The 14,880-nt window shown below is 50.7% G+C and overlaps 1 protein-coding gene across 1 annotated transcript in view; it reads left to right on the forward strand.

The window, feature by feature from the left end:
- Positions 1 to 351: 351 nt before the first annotated feature.
- HSF4 (heat shock transcription factor 4) overlaps positions 352 to 14,880 on the forward strand; it is an 81,242-nt gene continuing 66,713 nt past the window's right edge. Inside the window, exon 1 of the mRNA XM_075326877.1 lies at positions 352 to 474. Coding sequence (XP_075182992.1) covers positions 352 to 474 — 123 coding nt within the window. The remainder of the gene's footprint in view (positions 475 to 14,880) is intronic.

A 14,880-nucleotide genomic window follows, 5' to 3' on the forward strand; every position in this document is an offset into this window, starting at 1 on the left:
CTGGAAGTATGTGCCAATCACAGCCATAATGATTTGCCTCCGCTAGGTACTGTGATTCAGGGGGCATTAAATGGGCTCTGTGTGATCTCTTTCCATGATGTTGCATGTTTGTTCAGAGCATTGTGGTCAAAGTGAGAACACGGCATCGCTGGGCATTGTTCTGTAGTTGGGGAGGGGGGTCAGTGCCAGCAAATTAGTGCTGAGTGTCTATCAGTGTGACCTGGTGGTGTGAATCAGCTGCAGCCCCTCTCTTTTGTGACACGGTGACCTCAGTCCATGGGTCCCTCTCGGCTTTCTCCATCGCTGTACCTTCTCATAGGCATGGAGTGTGAGTAACGCATATCTATCACCATGCAGGAATCTGCTAACTCCCTGGCAATGGATGGGTACTGTAGCAATGTGCCAGCCTTCCTCACCAAGCTGTGGACTCTGGTGGAAGACCCGGACACCAACCACCTTATTTGCTGGAGTGTGGTAGGTACTGGATGCAGGGCCGTATTTACCATTAGGCACCCGTGGTCCGGTGCCTGGGGCGCTGCGTTGCGGGGGGGCGGCACCTTCTGGCTGCAAAAAAAAAAAAAATTGTCTGGATGGGGGCTTTGATTTAGGAAAGAGAGGAACAATGTTATAACATATATTCTGTATTATATTCTAACTTTTATACTTATTGAAAAAGGGTAAAAAACTATATTACAAGTATATGTCTCGAGCTATATTCACACGATCAGTATACATCAATAAAACTAGTAGTGACCAATCAGGGAAAAAGTATAATAGAAAGACGGGCGCCAATTTTGCATTTATCACCCACTCTTGTTTTTCTTCTTCCAAATACTGATGTAATATACTCACCAAATACTGAACATGTGCACGGTTTATATTGCAGATCCCAAATGTCACTTACTAATAAAAAGTTATTCTGCTAATATATAGCTGCAACACTTACTCAACCTTCAGTGCAAATTTGGCTTATTGGCTACATTTACAATCTTGACAAAAATTTGCAAACAATTTTTATATATATATATATATATATACATATATATATATATATATATATATATATATATATATATATATATATCATATATATACAGTGTATATATATATATTTATCTCTCACTCTCTCTCTCTCTCTCTCTCTCTCTCTCTATATATATATATATATATATATATATATATATATATACAGTACAGACCAAAAGTTTGGATACATCTCATTCAAAGGGTTTTCTTTATTTTCATGACTGAAAATTGTAGATTCACATTGAAGGCATCAAATCTATGAATTATCACATGTGGAATGAAATACTTAACAAAAAAGTGTGAAACAACTGAAAATATGTCTTATATTCTAGGTTCTTCAAAGTAGCCACCTTTTGCTTTGATTACTGCTTTGCACACTCTTGGCATTCTCTTGATGAGCTTCAAGAGGTAGTCACCGGAAATGGTCTCACTTCACAGGTGTGCCCTGTCAGGTTTAATAAGTGGGATTTCTTGCCTTATAAATGGGGTTGGGATCATCAGTTGTGGTGTGCAGAAGTCTGGTGGATACACAGCTGATAGTCCTACTGAATACACTGTTAGAATTTGTATTATGGCAAGAAAAAAGCAGCTGAGTAAAGAAAAACGAGTGGCCATCATTACATTAAGAACTGAAGTCAGTCCGAAAAATTGGGAAAACTTTGAAAGTGTCCCTAAGTGCAGTGGCAAAAACCATCAAACGCTACAAAGAAACTGGCTCACATGAGGACCACCCCAGGAAAGGACGACCAACAGTCACCTCTGCTGCGGAGGATAAGTTTATCCGAGTCACCAGCCTCAGAAATCGCAGGTTAACAGCAGCTCAGATTAATGACCAGGTCAATGCCACACAGAGTTCTAGCAGCAGACACATCTCTAGAACAACTGTTAAGAGGAGACTTTTTGCAGCAGCCTTCATGGTAAAATAGCTGCTAGGAAACCACTGCTAAGGACAGGCAACAAGGAGAAGAGACTTGTTTGGGCTAAAGAACACAAGGAATGGACATTAGACCAGTGGAAATCTCTGCTTTGGTCTGATGAGTCCAAATTTGAGATCTTTGGATCCAACCACCGTGTCTTTGTGCGATGCAGAAAAGGTGAACGGATGAACTCTACAGACCTCATTCCCACCGTGAAGCATGGAGGAGGAGGTGTGATGGTGTGGGGGTGCTTTGCTGGTGACACTGTTGGGGATTTATTCAAAATTGAAGGTATACTGAACCAGCATGCCTACCACAGCATCTTGCAGCGGCATGCTATTCCATCTGGTTTGCATTTAGTTGTACCATCATTTAATTTTCAACAGGACAATGACCCCAAACACACCTCCAGGCTGTGTAAGGGCTATTTGACTAAGAAAGAGAGCGCTGGGGTGCTATGCCAGATCACCAGGTCTCCACAGTCACCAGACCTGAACCCAATCGAGATGGTTTGGGGTGAGCTGGACCGCAAAAGTGAAGGCAAAAGGGCCAACAAGTGCTAAGCATCTCTTGGAACTCCTTCAAGACTGTTGGAAGACCATTTCCGGTGACTGCCTCTTGAAGCTCATCAAGAGAATGCCAAGAGTGTGCAAAGCAGTAATCAAAGCAAAAGGTGGTTACTTTGAAGAACCTAGAATATAAGACATATTTTCAGTTGTTTCACACTTTTTTGTTAAGTATTTCATTCCACATGTGTTAATTCATAGTTTTGATGCCTTCAATGTGAATCTACAATTTTCACAGTCATGAAAATAAAGAAAACTCTTTGCATGAGAAGGTGTGTCCAAACCTTTGGTCTGTACTGTATATGTACATATAAAATTATATATATATATATATATATATATATATATATATGTGTGTGTATGTGTATATATATATATATATATATATATATATATATATATATATACACATATATACTGTATATATAATAAAATATAAAATTAAATGGCTCAGTACAACTGCATATTATATATTTGACAAGGGTTTTGTCAAAATTCATCAGACTTTTAATGACTACTTTAATGTGAGAATTATTCGCTCCTTCCTCTTTAATACATAGATCCTATCTGGCTTTTACGACCTGCTTTAAACATGATGCATAGCCAGGGACCAGCTTCTCGCAGCGTTCCTCTGGAATCTTAGCTCAGTCCTCATGAATAATGACCTTCAGTTCACTATTATTCTTGGGTTGAAAGTAGCCCAAAAAGTTAGGAGAAGAGATCACTGTCTTGCACAATCAAAGAAAAGGATACAAAACTATACAAATGCATTGAATGTATTAGAGATACAGCTGGGAGCATAGTTTAAGGAATCTGATGTGGCAGAAGTATGAAGCTATTACCAGCTTCCACCAAATTCCTGCGGAGGCCAGGGGTAAGAAACCTTCAAGGGACTGCAAAAGACCTGCAGGAAGATAGTGATAGCGGGTATTATGGTTTAAGTTTGCACGTTAAAGTATATACTAAACACTAGAGGTCTACCTGTCTGAAACCTCTGCTTATCCAAAGTCACTAGAAAAGTCATCTCTAATATGTTCAAAACCATATGAATAAGTCACAGAAGCTTTGGATTCTGTTCTATGGAGTGATGAAACAAAACTACAACTTTAGGGGCCTATAGATCAGCTATATGTCTGGAAGTGGAAGAATGAATGAATAATCTGATAAAATAAACACCCTGCCTACAGTGATGCATGATAGTGGCTCAGGGATGCCTACAGTGAAGCATTGCAGTGGCTGAGTGATGCCTACAGTCAAGCATTGTGGTGGAATGGTGAAGCATGTCAGTGGATTGGTGATGCCTAAAATGAATCATGTTGATGGGTCAGGTAATGCCTACAGTGAAGTATGGTGGTGGATTGGTGAAATATGGCAGAGGTTTGATGATTCCTACTATGAATCATGTTGTTTGATTAGTGATGCCTACAGTGAAGCATGGGAGAGGATTGTTGAAGCATGGCGATAGTTTGATGTCTACTGAGAAGAATGTCGTTGGCTCAGTGATGCCTACAGTGAAGCTTGCCGATGGCTTGGTGAAGCATATCAATGGCTTGGTGATGCCTACAGTAAGTCCTATTGATTGCTCATTTGATGCCTATAGTGAAGCATTGCAGAGAATTTGTGAAGCATGGTGATGGTTTGATGATGCCTACTGAGAAGCATATCAGTGGCTTGGTGATGCCTGCAGTGAAGCAAGGTGGTGACTTGGTGAAGCATGGCAGTGGCTTGGTGATGCTTACAGTAAATCATATTGATGGCTCATTGATGCCTACAGTGAAGCATGGCAGAGAATTTGTGAAGCATAGTGATAGTTTTATGATGCCTACTGAAAAGATTGTTGTTGACTGGGTGATGCCTACAGTGAAGCATGGTGGTGGCTTGGTGAAGCATGGCAGTGGCTTGGTGATGCCTACAGTGAAGCATGGGCGTAGCTTGGTGAAACATGGCAGTAGTTTGTTGATTCCTACAGTAAATCATATTGATGACTCATTGATGCCTACAGTGAAGCATGGCAGAACATTTGTGAAGCATAGTGATAGTTTTATGATGCCTACTGAAAAGCATGTTGTTGACTGGGTGATGCCTACAGTGAAGCATGGTGGTGGCTTAGTGAAGCATGGTGGTGGTTTATTGGTGCCTACTGTGAAGCATGTCTGTGACTCTGATGCTTATAGTGGAGCATGGCAAGGACTTACTGATGCACTTGGGCTGCTTTGCTTCTGGGCACTTGAAACCTCCAAAGTGTGGAGGACTAGATTGATTTAATCAAGCATAAGGAAATCCATGGAAATGCCCTGTCCTCTCTGAGGAAGCTGAAGCTTAGGCGTCCTAGGAACTTCCAACAGACAATGATGTTAAGCATACTTCACAGTCCATCAAGACTTGGTTTAAGGATAAGACCAGGAAGATTCTGGAGGGTCTGTCTGAGTCACCTGACTTGACCCCCATTGAAAATCCTTGGTGGGATTTGAAGAAGGCAGTTGTGTTGCAACAAACCCAAGAATATTAGTGACTGGGAGGCCATACATCATTAGGAATGGGCCAAGATTCCCCAGAAACTCTGCCAGAACCCGGTGTCTGGCTATGTATGATGTGAAGCCCCACAAGTGCAGTGTCGGTGCATTACCTTCAGGGACTCCACTCGGCTGGATCCTGTCACAGGTAGGAAATCTTCTATTTGTCGTGACGCCACTCTCAGAATTGCGGTCAGTGGGGACCGCCACTGCAGATTAAGGGATGCCTGGGGCTGATGGTGGGTGCAGTCAGTTGTAATAGCCTCCTGAGAGTAAGGCAAGCCCCAGGGCCCTGTGTAGGTATGTAGAACTACAAGGCGCAGAATAACTCCACACAAGCAGAATGTCTTTCAGGGGTTTTACTCACAGTTGATGGCAGGGTGAGTAACCCGGGCATAGCTGGGATGAACCAGGCTGGAACCAGGTGTCCTTCAGGCTGACTGATGAGGGTGACTACCGACTCGCCTTCCTTAGCCCTTTGCGTTTTGGGGTAACCCCGACTTTTAGTCCCTATGGGGGTCACCCAGGGAAGTTGCTGAAGCCTCTCTCCCCTTCGTTTTGTCCGTTTGCTTGTAGCCTGGACCAGGACACTCCGGCTGCTTGCCTCCTGTGAACTATGGGCCCTAACTGTGGCGACGTGGCTGCGGACTTTGTAGTGTGATCTTGGGGGTGTGAAGTGCCCCCTCAAGCAGGTTTGGCAAGGAAAGGTGGATCTATCCCTGCACTGGGACCTACTACCCGTTTGGGCCTGGTAACTCCCTAGCAGTCTCCTTACTTCCCACTCCGTTGCTCTCTCTTTAGCTGAAGATGGATTTCGGGTAGCACTACTAGGTGACCGTTCTCCCCCGTCGGTAGCCACTGCGCGGACGCTGTCAGACTGCAACAGCCCCAGGGGTCTGCTCCTGACGTCTGCTCTCCCTGGACTGCACACTGAACCGGCTCACTGCTCCTCCTCTCCTGTTCTTGCCTACGCCACCTAGCAACCAGGCTCTCTACCACACCCCTTGAGTGGAGATGGAGGCTTTACCCCCTCCACTATTCCAGTGGAGGTGAAGGCTTTTGCCCCCTCCTGGGATCCCCAGGGGTCCTCTCAAAGGTACATGTGTGAGACCTGATCACTATGCGCCTGTGTAGTCACACCTCGGTCAGCCTTCTGGATTACCTGTATTGTACTGTCCCCAGCATGGGTGCAGTACTCAGTGGTGCCTGACCAGGTCAGGGGCGCCACATTCCCCCTTAGTTATCACCAGCACGTCCTCGGGCTGCAAGACAACATTTTAAAATGCATAAAACATTAAAACATGGTAAAACGTTTTAAAACCACCAGGTACCATACATCACCACCCTCCACCCACAAGTCCGTTAACCCACCCAAAACCCTCTCACGTTGGCCGTGCCTTCAGCCACTTCTGGCAGGATGTAGAGGCGGCTTTCATGGGCTGGTGGTTTCAGGGTATACCTGGCCTGGTGGATCCGCGCCTTCAGCCTCTTCTGGCAGGATCCAGAGGCGGCCTCCACAGTTGGTGCTGACCAGGTACCCTCTTTGTGGTGGAGAGCCAGGCCCCATAAACAGGCATGCTCTCTGGTTGCAGGTAAGCCAAGGCCCCATAATGGACGTGCTCCCTGGTTGCAGACGAGCCAAGCCCCTAAACAGGCTGGCTCTGGTGGTGGTACCCTCTGGTGTAACTATTTACACTGCGAGAGTTTGTGGCTATAGCCAGTTCATAGCCTTAAGGTTCATTTCTCACATTAGTTTATGTGGGCACATCTCTTAAACAGTAACGTTGCAAAACTTCAAACTGGTCAAAACAGGAACTTGTCGTACTTTACTTTTCTTGCTTTACGTGGATTCCTCCTCACCAGGGCTTGGGCCTGTAGGGCTGCGGCACCTGTTGGTTTCTCGATCTTTTTCATCATCCGTGGTGGTCTCATCAGTGGGTTCTTTGTCTGTTCTTTCTCTAGCTCTGTCTTTCCTTTCTTCTTTAGGACATGGTGTAACATCTAGTGCATACCAGCCTCTTTCTCCTTGATGCATTGTAAACTCCACTGTGTCTCCCATCCGTAGGTTTCTTCCAGGATGTCCTGTGGGCAAATGGGCTCTCACGTCTCTTCTATTGACAAAGATGCCGACCTTCATACCAGGTGCAACTATAAAGCCGTATCCTGATTTTAGGCTGAAATCTTCTACTACTCCTCGACAAAGGGGTCCTCTGACCTGGGCTTTGGCCCTTCTCAGGAACCGTTTCTCCTCCAAGTCTCTGGCCGTTATTTCATCTTTCTGCTCTGGAGACTGTGGTGCAGGGGTGAACTTGGATCTGCTACGGCGCCGTGTCTTGCGGACTGGATTCTGCGGGGTACAGCTTACAAGCTCCCAGGTGAGGCTTTTGGGCAGATCTTCTTCAGCGGAGGGTATCGGGTCTTCTTCGTCCCAGCGGGAGTATGGCAACATCTCTGGCTCGGGGTATGAATCCACTGCTGATGGCTCCGGAGTCAGCTCCTCAGCCTTCTGGCCTCCCCTCCCCCTTAGTTCTTCTGAACACTCCTGTCGTGGCAGTGCTGGGGATGGACTTTCATCAGCAGGCCCGGGCGGGGGACTCTTTGGCGTGGTTGCTGCAGGAGTCGCCTTGGGGGTGTGCGGAGGGAGCAGATACCGGTCCACCATCTCCTGTGGGAACTTGGCCTCCAGGTCAGCCTTCAGTCTCCAGTATTCGGGGTCCGCACCTATCAGGGACTTCCTAGCAGGGACTTCCTTGGACTGGGGAGCGGTGTCTGCTCTGGCCTTGCGGGCCGTGGTAAACAGAGGTACCTTCTTGTCTTGGCGGGCCGCGCCTGACATGGCGGCGGCCTGGTCTTGGCGGGCCGTGCCCGACATGGCGGCGGCCTGGTCTTGGCGGGCCGCGCCCTGCATGGCGGCGGCCTGGTCTTGGCGGGCCGCGCCCGACATGGCGGCGGCCTGGTCTTGGCGGGCCGCGCCTGGCATGGCGGCGGCCTGGATCAGCGTCGCTGTTGCAGCTGGCGTCTTAGCGGGCATCGCTACTATGGCCGGTTCTTGGCGGGCCGGGCTGGGCGTTGCTGCCGTGGTCTGGGCTTGGCGGGCCGGGCCTAGCATGGCGGCGGCCTGGGTCAGCGTCACACCTGCGGCGTGGATAAGGGTCGCGGCGGCAGCCGGATCTTTGCGGGCCGGACTGGGCGTTGCTGCAGGGACCGGGTCTCGGTGGGCCGAGCAGGGCATCGCTGCGGCGGCCTGGGCTTGGCGGGCTGCACCTGGCGTGGCTGCGGCCTGCTCCAGCGTCGCCGCGCCAGACGCCTCTTCAGGGACCGCGGGCATGGCAGCAGGGGTCGGGGCACTCGCGCTGGCAGGGGCAACACTGGACTCACCCATCGTTGGCAGCATCGGGGTCTGAGTCGTCACCGCCCGGTCTGGCACTCGGCGCGCGGCTCTCCCCTCATAGGCCTGAACCGCCGCGGTCATTTCCAGAAACTCCGTACGTCCCTCCCTGATCTGCCTTCCGACCCTGGCCTCCAGTTGATCGCAGAACTCGGCAAGCTCCCGACACCACCAGGCAGCGGAGCCTGGCTCTGGGTCTCTGTGTTCAGACGCCATTTCCTCTAACAGCAGGCTTCTGGCTCCCTTTCTGTCCCGACGTCTCTGAACGCCTTCGCTCCCTTCACTTGCGAGGTCAGGACTCTGCAGGGGATCTCTGGGTAGCCACACCTCTTCGTGGGCGGTAACTTCTCCCAGCGCGGGCTGCTGTTGTTTTTCAGCGCGCTTTTCATGGTGGCAATATGGCGGCGCTTCCAATTTTCCAAGCGGACCGCCCAGGCACATGGTCACCTGTCTGAACAGGTCTAGTCCTTATCCTGTTCGTGACGCCAGATGTGAAGCCCCACAAGTGCAGTGTCGGTGCATTACCTTCAGGGACTCCACTCGGCTGGATCCTGTCACAGGTAGGAAATCTTCTATTTGTCGTGACGCCACTCTCAGAATTGCGGTCAGTGGGGACCGCCACTGCAGATTAAGGGATGCCTGGGGCTGATGGTGGGTGCAGTCAGTTGTAATAGCCTCCTGAGAGTAAGGCAAGCCCCAGGGCCCTGTGTAGGTATGTAGAACTACAAGGCGCAGAATAACTCCACACAAGCAGAATGTCTTTCAGGGGTTTTACTCACAGTTGATGGCAGGGTGAGTAACCCGGGCATAGCTGGGATGAACCAGGCTGGAACCAGGTGTCCTTCAGGCTGACTGATGAGGGTGACTACCGACTCGCCTTCCTTAGCCCTTTGCGTTTTGGGGTAACCCCGACTTTTAGTCCCTATGGGGGTCACCCAGGGAAGTTGCTGAAGCCTCTCTCCCCTTCGTTTTGTCCGTTTGCTTGTAGCCTGGACCAGGACACTCCGGCTGCTTGCCTCCTGTGAACTATGGGCCCTAACTGTGGCGACGTGGCTGCGGACTTTGTAGTGTGATCTTGGGGGTGTGAAGTGCCCCCTCAAGCAGGTTTGGCAAGGAAAGGTGGATCTATCCCTGCACTGGGACCTACTACCCGTTTGGGCCTGGTAACTCCCTAGCAGTCTCCTTACTTCCCACTCCGTTGCTCTCTCTTTAGCTGAAGATGGATTTCGGGTAGCACTACTAGGTGACCGTTCTCCCCCGTCGGTAGCCACTGCGCGGACGCTGTCAGACTGCAACAGCCCCAGGGGTCTGCTCCTGACGTCTGCTCTCCCTGGACTGCACACTGAACCGGCTCACTGCTCCTCCTCTCCTGTTCTTGCCTACGCCACCTAGCAACCAGGCTCTCTACCACACCCCTTGAGTGGAGATGGAGGCTTTACCCCCTCCACTATTCCAATGGAGGTGAAGGCTTTTGCCCCCTCCTGGGATCCCCAGGGGTCCTCTCAAAGGTACATGTGTGAGACCTGATCACTATGCGCCTGTGTAGTCACACCTCGGTCAGCCTTCTGGATTACCTGTATTGTACTGTCCCCAGCATGGGTGCAGTACTCAGTGGTGCCTGACCAGGTCAGGGGCGCCACAATAATGTTTCCAGAAAGTCACAAGAGCCAGAAGGAAGTCTACTAAGCACTAAAGATGTTTTTCATGAAGAGGCGAATCATTTTGAAACTACAGTAGCCAGTAAAAGCTGTATTTTCTGTTGAATATGGTGAAGCTACTTGTTATGATAGTTGTGTTGAGCTATTTACATTGTTTTCTTTTATTATGCTTTTGTCGTGACCGGGCTGCTCAGATCCGGACGGGCTGTGGCTGAAGGGGTCCCGGATCCGGGGGCACCGTCCACCAGTTTTAAATGAAAAGGAAAAGAATTAAATAAGACTACGCCACTCGCGGTGTGCGGGCAGGAATGGTAGGGCCGCCACTGCTGGTTCCCGCTGGGGATGATGGATGGGGGCAGCGTGGATGGTGGAGCCCTCCGCGAGCAGGGCTTTCGCCAGGGGTAGGTGAAGGGTTAACGTGGAGACGCAGGGCAATAAATCAGTCCAGACAGAGAGTGCAGTTTGGTTGTCTTTACTTACTGGGTTCGCACCCTGGAGACGTGCTGGATCCCAGGTGCGCACCCTGGAGACGTGCTGGATCCCAGGTGCGCCTTGGTCCTTTATAGCTGTGCCAGCCAATCTGGTGCCACTCTCCCACCGATGCACTCTGGTGTATTTGTCGGTTCTCCCTGACATGGAACTTCTGGAGGTCCATCTGGTGTCTGGGTCCTGCCGCAGGCAGCTTGGACTGTTTAAGTGAATATGTCCCGGTCCTCTCTTTGTTGCTGTTGCCTTGGACGTTAGTGGTGGCAGATGAGTCCTGGAAACCAACAAGCCCGGCAGAGTTAACAGATGGCTTGAAGTTCTGTCTGTTCTGGGATCTGCACCCCGTGCGTGCAAAGTACTGTGAGCCCTGGATGTCCACCACACCGGATCCCTCTGTCCTTGGAGCTTGTTCTCTCGCTCTCCAGCTACTTTCTCCTCTGAGTGGCTGATCTTTCTGTGCCGCCCTCGTGCCAGCAGCCGGCGCTGCTCAGGTCCGGGCCTTCTGAGGTGGTGGCTCGAGGGTCTCCGGACCCAGGGGTCTCGCGGACACACCGAATAAATGGGGGGACCTAGATGTATGGGCTAGGCCGTAGCAAGTTCGTGACGCCACCCACGGTGTGTGGTGAGGTGGGACACCACCGCTGTAGTTATGGGGCACCCAGGGGAGATGTTGTGCAGCAAGTTGTTAACCCCTCCGTGGGTAGGGATGGGGGTCCCGGGACCTGGTGGCTCAGTGCAGGGGATAGCAACCGCAGGGGGTGCTGGAGTACTTACGATTAGTAACACCCACGTCTCTGGTAAACCAAGATGGTGGTGGCCGGTGCCGCGGTCTGTTGCGTTCGGGGTCCCCCACCCGGCTGGTGGTCTCTATCCTTTTCCTGCACCTTTTGTGTAAAGTGGACTTTCCCGGTATAGAACTCGGGAGTCCGCTCCCGGCTGGATGTGGCCTAAGGATCCGTGCTCGCAGATGCTGGCCCGTGGGATCTCTGTGCCTTGGCGGTGACCTCTTATCCCTATCGGTGGGCTGTTTTCTCTATGAGGGACTTTGGGTGGGACAGGACCTCTAGTCCTGGCCTCAATCGGTTAATTAACCAGTTCCAGTAGGTTCTGGTGCTGGCTTCAGGGTCCGAGTACCCCCCCTTTGTGAACGGTTTCCAGTCGGGTCCCCGGTGTAGGTACCGGCGGGCTACAACCCTGTCCCGGTCCAACTCGGTTCTGTCGAGCCGTCTTCCTGTCTCCTGCTGACGGAGACCACCGTCTGCCTCCTAGCCAGTGGCACCAGGGCTCCGACCCTGGCACCGTTCAACTTGAACTTCACTGCTGGAGCTACACCTAGCTCCAGCCCACACTCCTCTCCAAACTGAACTCTAAGCAGAACTAACTGTATTTCCCGCCCTGTGCTGTCTAGAACCCTGGGTGTGCATGTTCCAACCGCCTGGTCACACCCACTGGTGTGTCTATCTGTCCCTGGGTGGGGTGACTAGGGTTTCTGGTCGGCTGTATGTTTCCTTGTGAGGGAAGGTGTTATGCAGGGGCCTACCTGTGATTACCTGGCTTTGCCAGGGCGTCACATTTTTACGGGGTCTTGCTACTTTCACTGTGTCTCAAGATTCTGTTGTCTGTCTTGACACCTGGCCTTTTACTACCGCTTACTTTTCACTCCTCAGTCTCTTCTCAACTCCTTTCTCGCTCACTGTCTTCGGCAGACTAACTACACTTCCCAGGTCACTCTCTCTTCCCCAGGTCTGGTCCCTCCCTTCCCAGTTGGCTGCTGTCACCTGGTTCTAAGAGGGGTCTCCTGCCCTGGTTGTGAGTGTAAGTGTCCTGGTGTGCTAGTGTGTGTGTACTGACTGGCACAGTCATGTAGGACCCGAGCTGTTACTGTGATGTTACCTTATTTTGTGACACCTGGTTACCGCAGGGGCGTCACACTTTGCTTGTATAGCGCTTTGATATTCCGCAGAGTTTATTGTTCTTTTCTCATTGTTGTATGCAGAAATTTTGTGAATGTTGCTAATAAACCGAATTTGGAATGGGGGCTGAATACGTTTTTAATGGTGACTTCTGATGGATGTGACTCGCCCACCCCAGGGCTATGGGACACCCGGTGCCGGGCTGGACTAGTCCGGTGGTAGTCAGTGGTGGCTGGGCCCGGCTCCGTGGCCCTGGTGGGTGTCAGTAGAATATGTGGCTTGCTTGTTAATGGTTGTGCTCGTGACGCCACCTGTGGTATGCGGCTAATAAGCCGCCGCTGCTGTGTGAGGCCTCCGGGATGATATTATGGCAGCTATGATGGTACTGCTCCCCACAGGTGGAGCAATGCCCGGGGCACAGTTGGTGCTTGTGAAAGTCTATGGTGCTGTGTGACTAACACGGTGCAGGGCCGACAGGCGAGGAAAGAACCAGGCACAAACAACAGTCTCTTTACCTTTTCCTCTTTTACTCTGGGAACAGTCCAGTCCTGGGAGACCGTTACAGGTGGTGATGGGGATCCGGTCGGCCTGGAAGTACTTGGGGTGATCTTTCTGGCCAGCTGAGTATGAGGCCTACTCCTGTACCTTTCTTGGTGATGATAGGACCCTGCTTCTCTGAATCCAGCAATGGCCCTCTTCGCTGCTGGGACCAATAGCACGTCCCTTCCCTCTGTAGGTGGCTGCGCAGGCCCACTCCCTGATGCTTCTCCGCTGGGGTCCACACCGGGCCCTGATGCTGCAGCTGTACCTTGGATGTGTCTGGGCCAGGGGCTTGCAGCTCCCCTGCCCTTCGGATTCGGCTACCAGGGACGGATTTTATACCCTGGCAACCACAGACTCCGATGTCCGAGTCTCTCTGCTGCCTCTCAGCTACTCCTGCTTCTCTGGGCCAAACTGCTTCAGCTCTAGGCCCCAGATTCACAGGACAGCTCACTCTGTGTCTGTTCACTTCTGCTGCTCCCTACAGACTAACTAACTCCTCCCCCAGGTCAGGCTTAAGGAAGCTCCCTGAAACTTCAGGTTCAGAGCTCCCCCTACTGGCCTGAGGGAGAAACTGCGGTGGATGTTAACTTACTGGCCAGTAGATTTCCCCATTACCTCCAGGCTCAGCATTAACCCTCAGGAGGGCAATGCCGTTGTGGCGACCAGGTCCTAGGGCGCCACACTCCCCCTTAGTTAAATTCAGTACTCCCGGACTGTAGAAACAAAACATAACATGTCATACATTTCATCCCAATATGGGAGGCACATTCTCTTTAACGTTACAATCTTAAACATTTCTATAAGAGTCCAGTGTGGCTCCCTGCCGGGTGTCCATTACACTGCTCCATGGGGGACCCGCCGCGATCAAACCCCCAACGTAGGCTCTGGGCGTGCGTCAGAGCATTGATGACCCCACTCTATGCACGCCGGACGGGTTTTTCTTCAGGGGTGTTTGAGCACACTGGTGCTAACTATGAACAATTTAGGTGTTGGCCACCCATAGTCCAGTGGCCCAATTGTCCATTTTCGCAATCAAAGAAAAAGAAAACATTTTGTGCACAACATGACAGACATTTTGCATAACTATTTACACTCTAATAAGTACTCTTTACTTTATACAGTAGACTCCCTATACCTTAGAGGGGGTTGTCCCCGAGTGCTGCGCTGGGACCTACGTAGCTCTGGTGTTTGCCCCTGACTACGTGGTACGTCTTCTATCTCAGCACTACAGGTGGGCCTAACCCCAATAGGTAAGCGTGATGGTTGCCTTTGTGGTCCAGGAGTCGCCAAGGGTATGACAGGTTCACCACTGACAGGGGGTTGATCCTCCTGTTCCACTGCTGGCGTGTCATCTCGTGCTGGAGCGGACGATTCTTTAGGTGGATCCGGAACCTTTTCTGTTTCTGGCTCGACCAACTGCGGAAACGCCAAAACTGGTACCACTATGGCATTGTTGATTCGGGTCCAAGTTTTGGGGAACTTCCCAAGGATGGTTTGAATCATCTCCCCTTCTTTCTCTTGACTTTGGGGACTTCCTTGTACTCCTTCCATTTCTCTTTGGATTCGGCACCGTTCAGGGCACGCTTTCAGGCGGTCTCGGGAAATTGCTTGACAGGTCTTGCCTTCATCTTTGCTTATGAGGCATACCTTACTATTGTCAAAGTTGGAGGGGATAATGGTGTAGGGCTCGTTTTCCCACTGATCATCCAACTTATGCGTCTTCCGCTTCTTCTTGAGGACTTGTTCTCCAGGTGCTAAGGGAGTTGCTGGGGCTGTTTGATTGTAATGCTGTTCTTGTCTCGTTCTTGCTTGAGACAGGCTCCTTTCCACGCACTCCTGGACCTTACGGTACCGCTGCTGCCGTTCTGCA

The sequence above is a fragment of the Anomaloglossus baeobatrachus genome, chromosome 10, assembly GCF_048569485.1.
Source record: "Anomaloglossus baeobatrachus isolate aAnoBae1 chromosome 10, aAnoBae1.hap1, whole genome shotgun sequence".
Lineage (NCBI taxonomy): Eukaryota > Metazoa > Chordata > Amphibia > Anura > Aromobatidae > Anomaloglossus > Anomaloglossus baeobatrachus.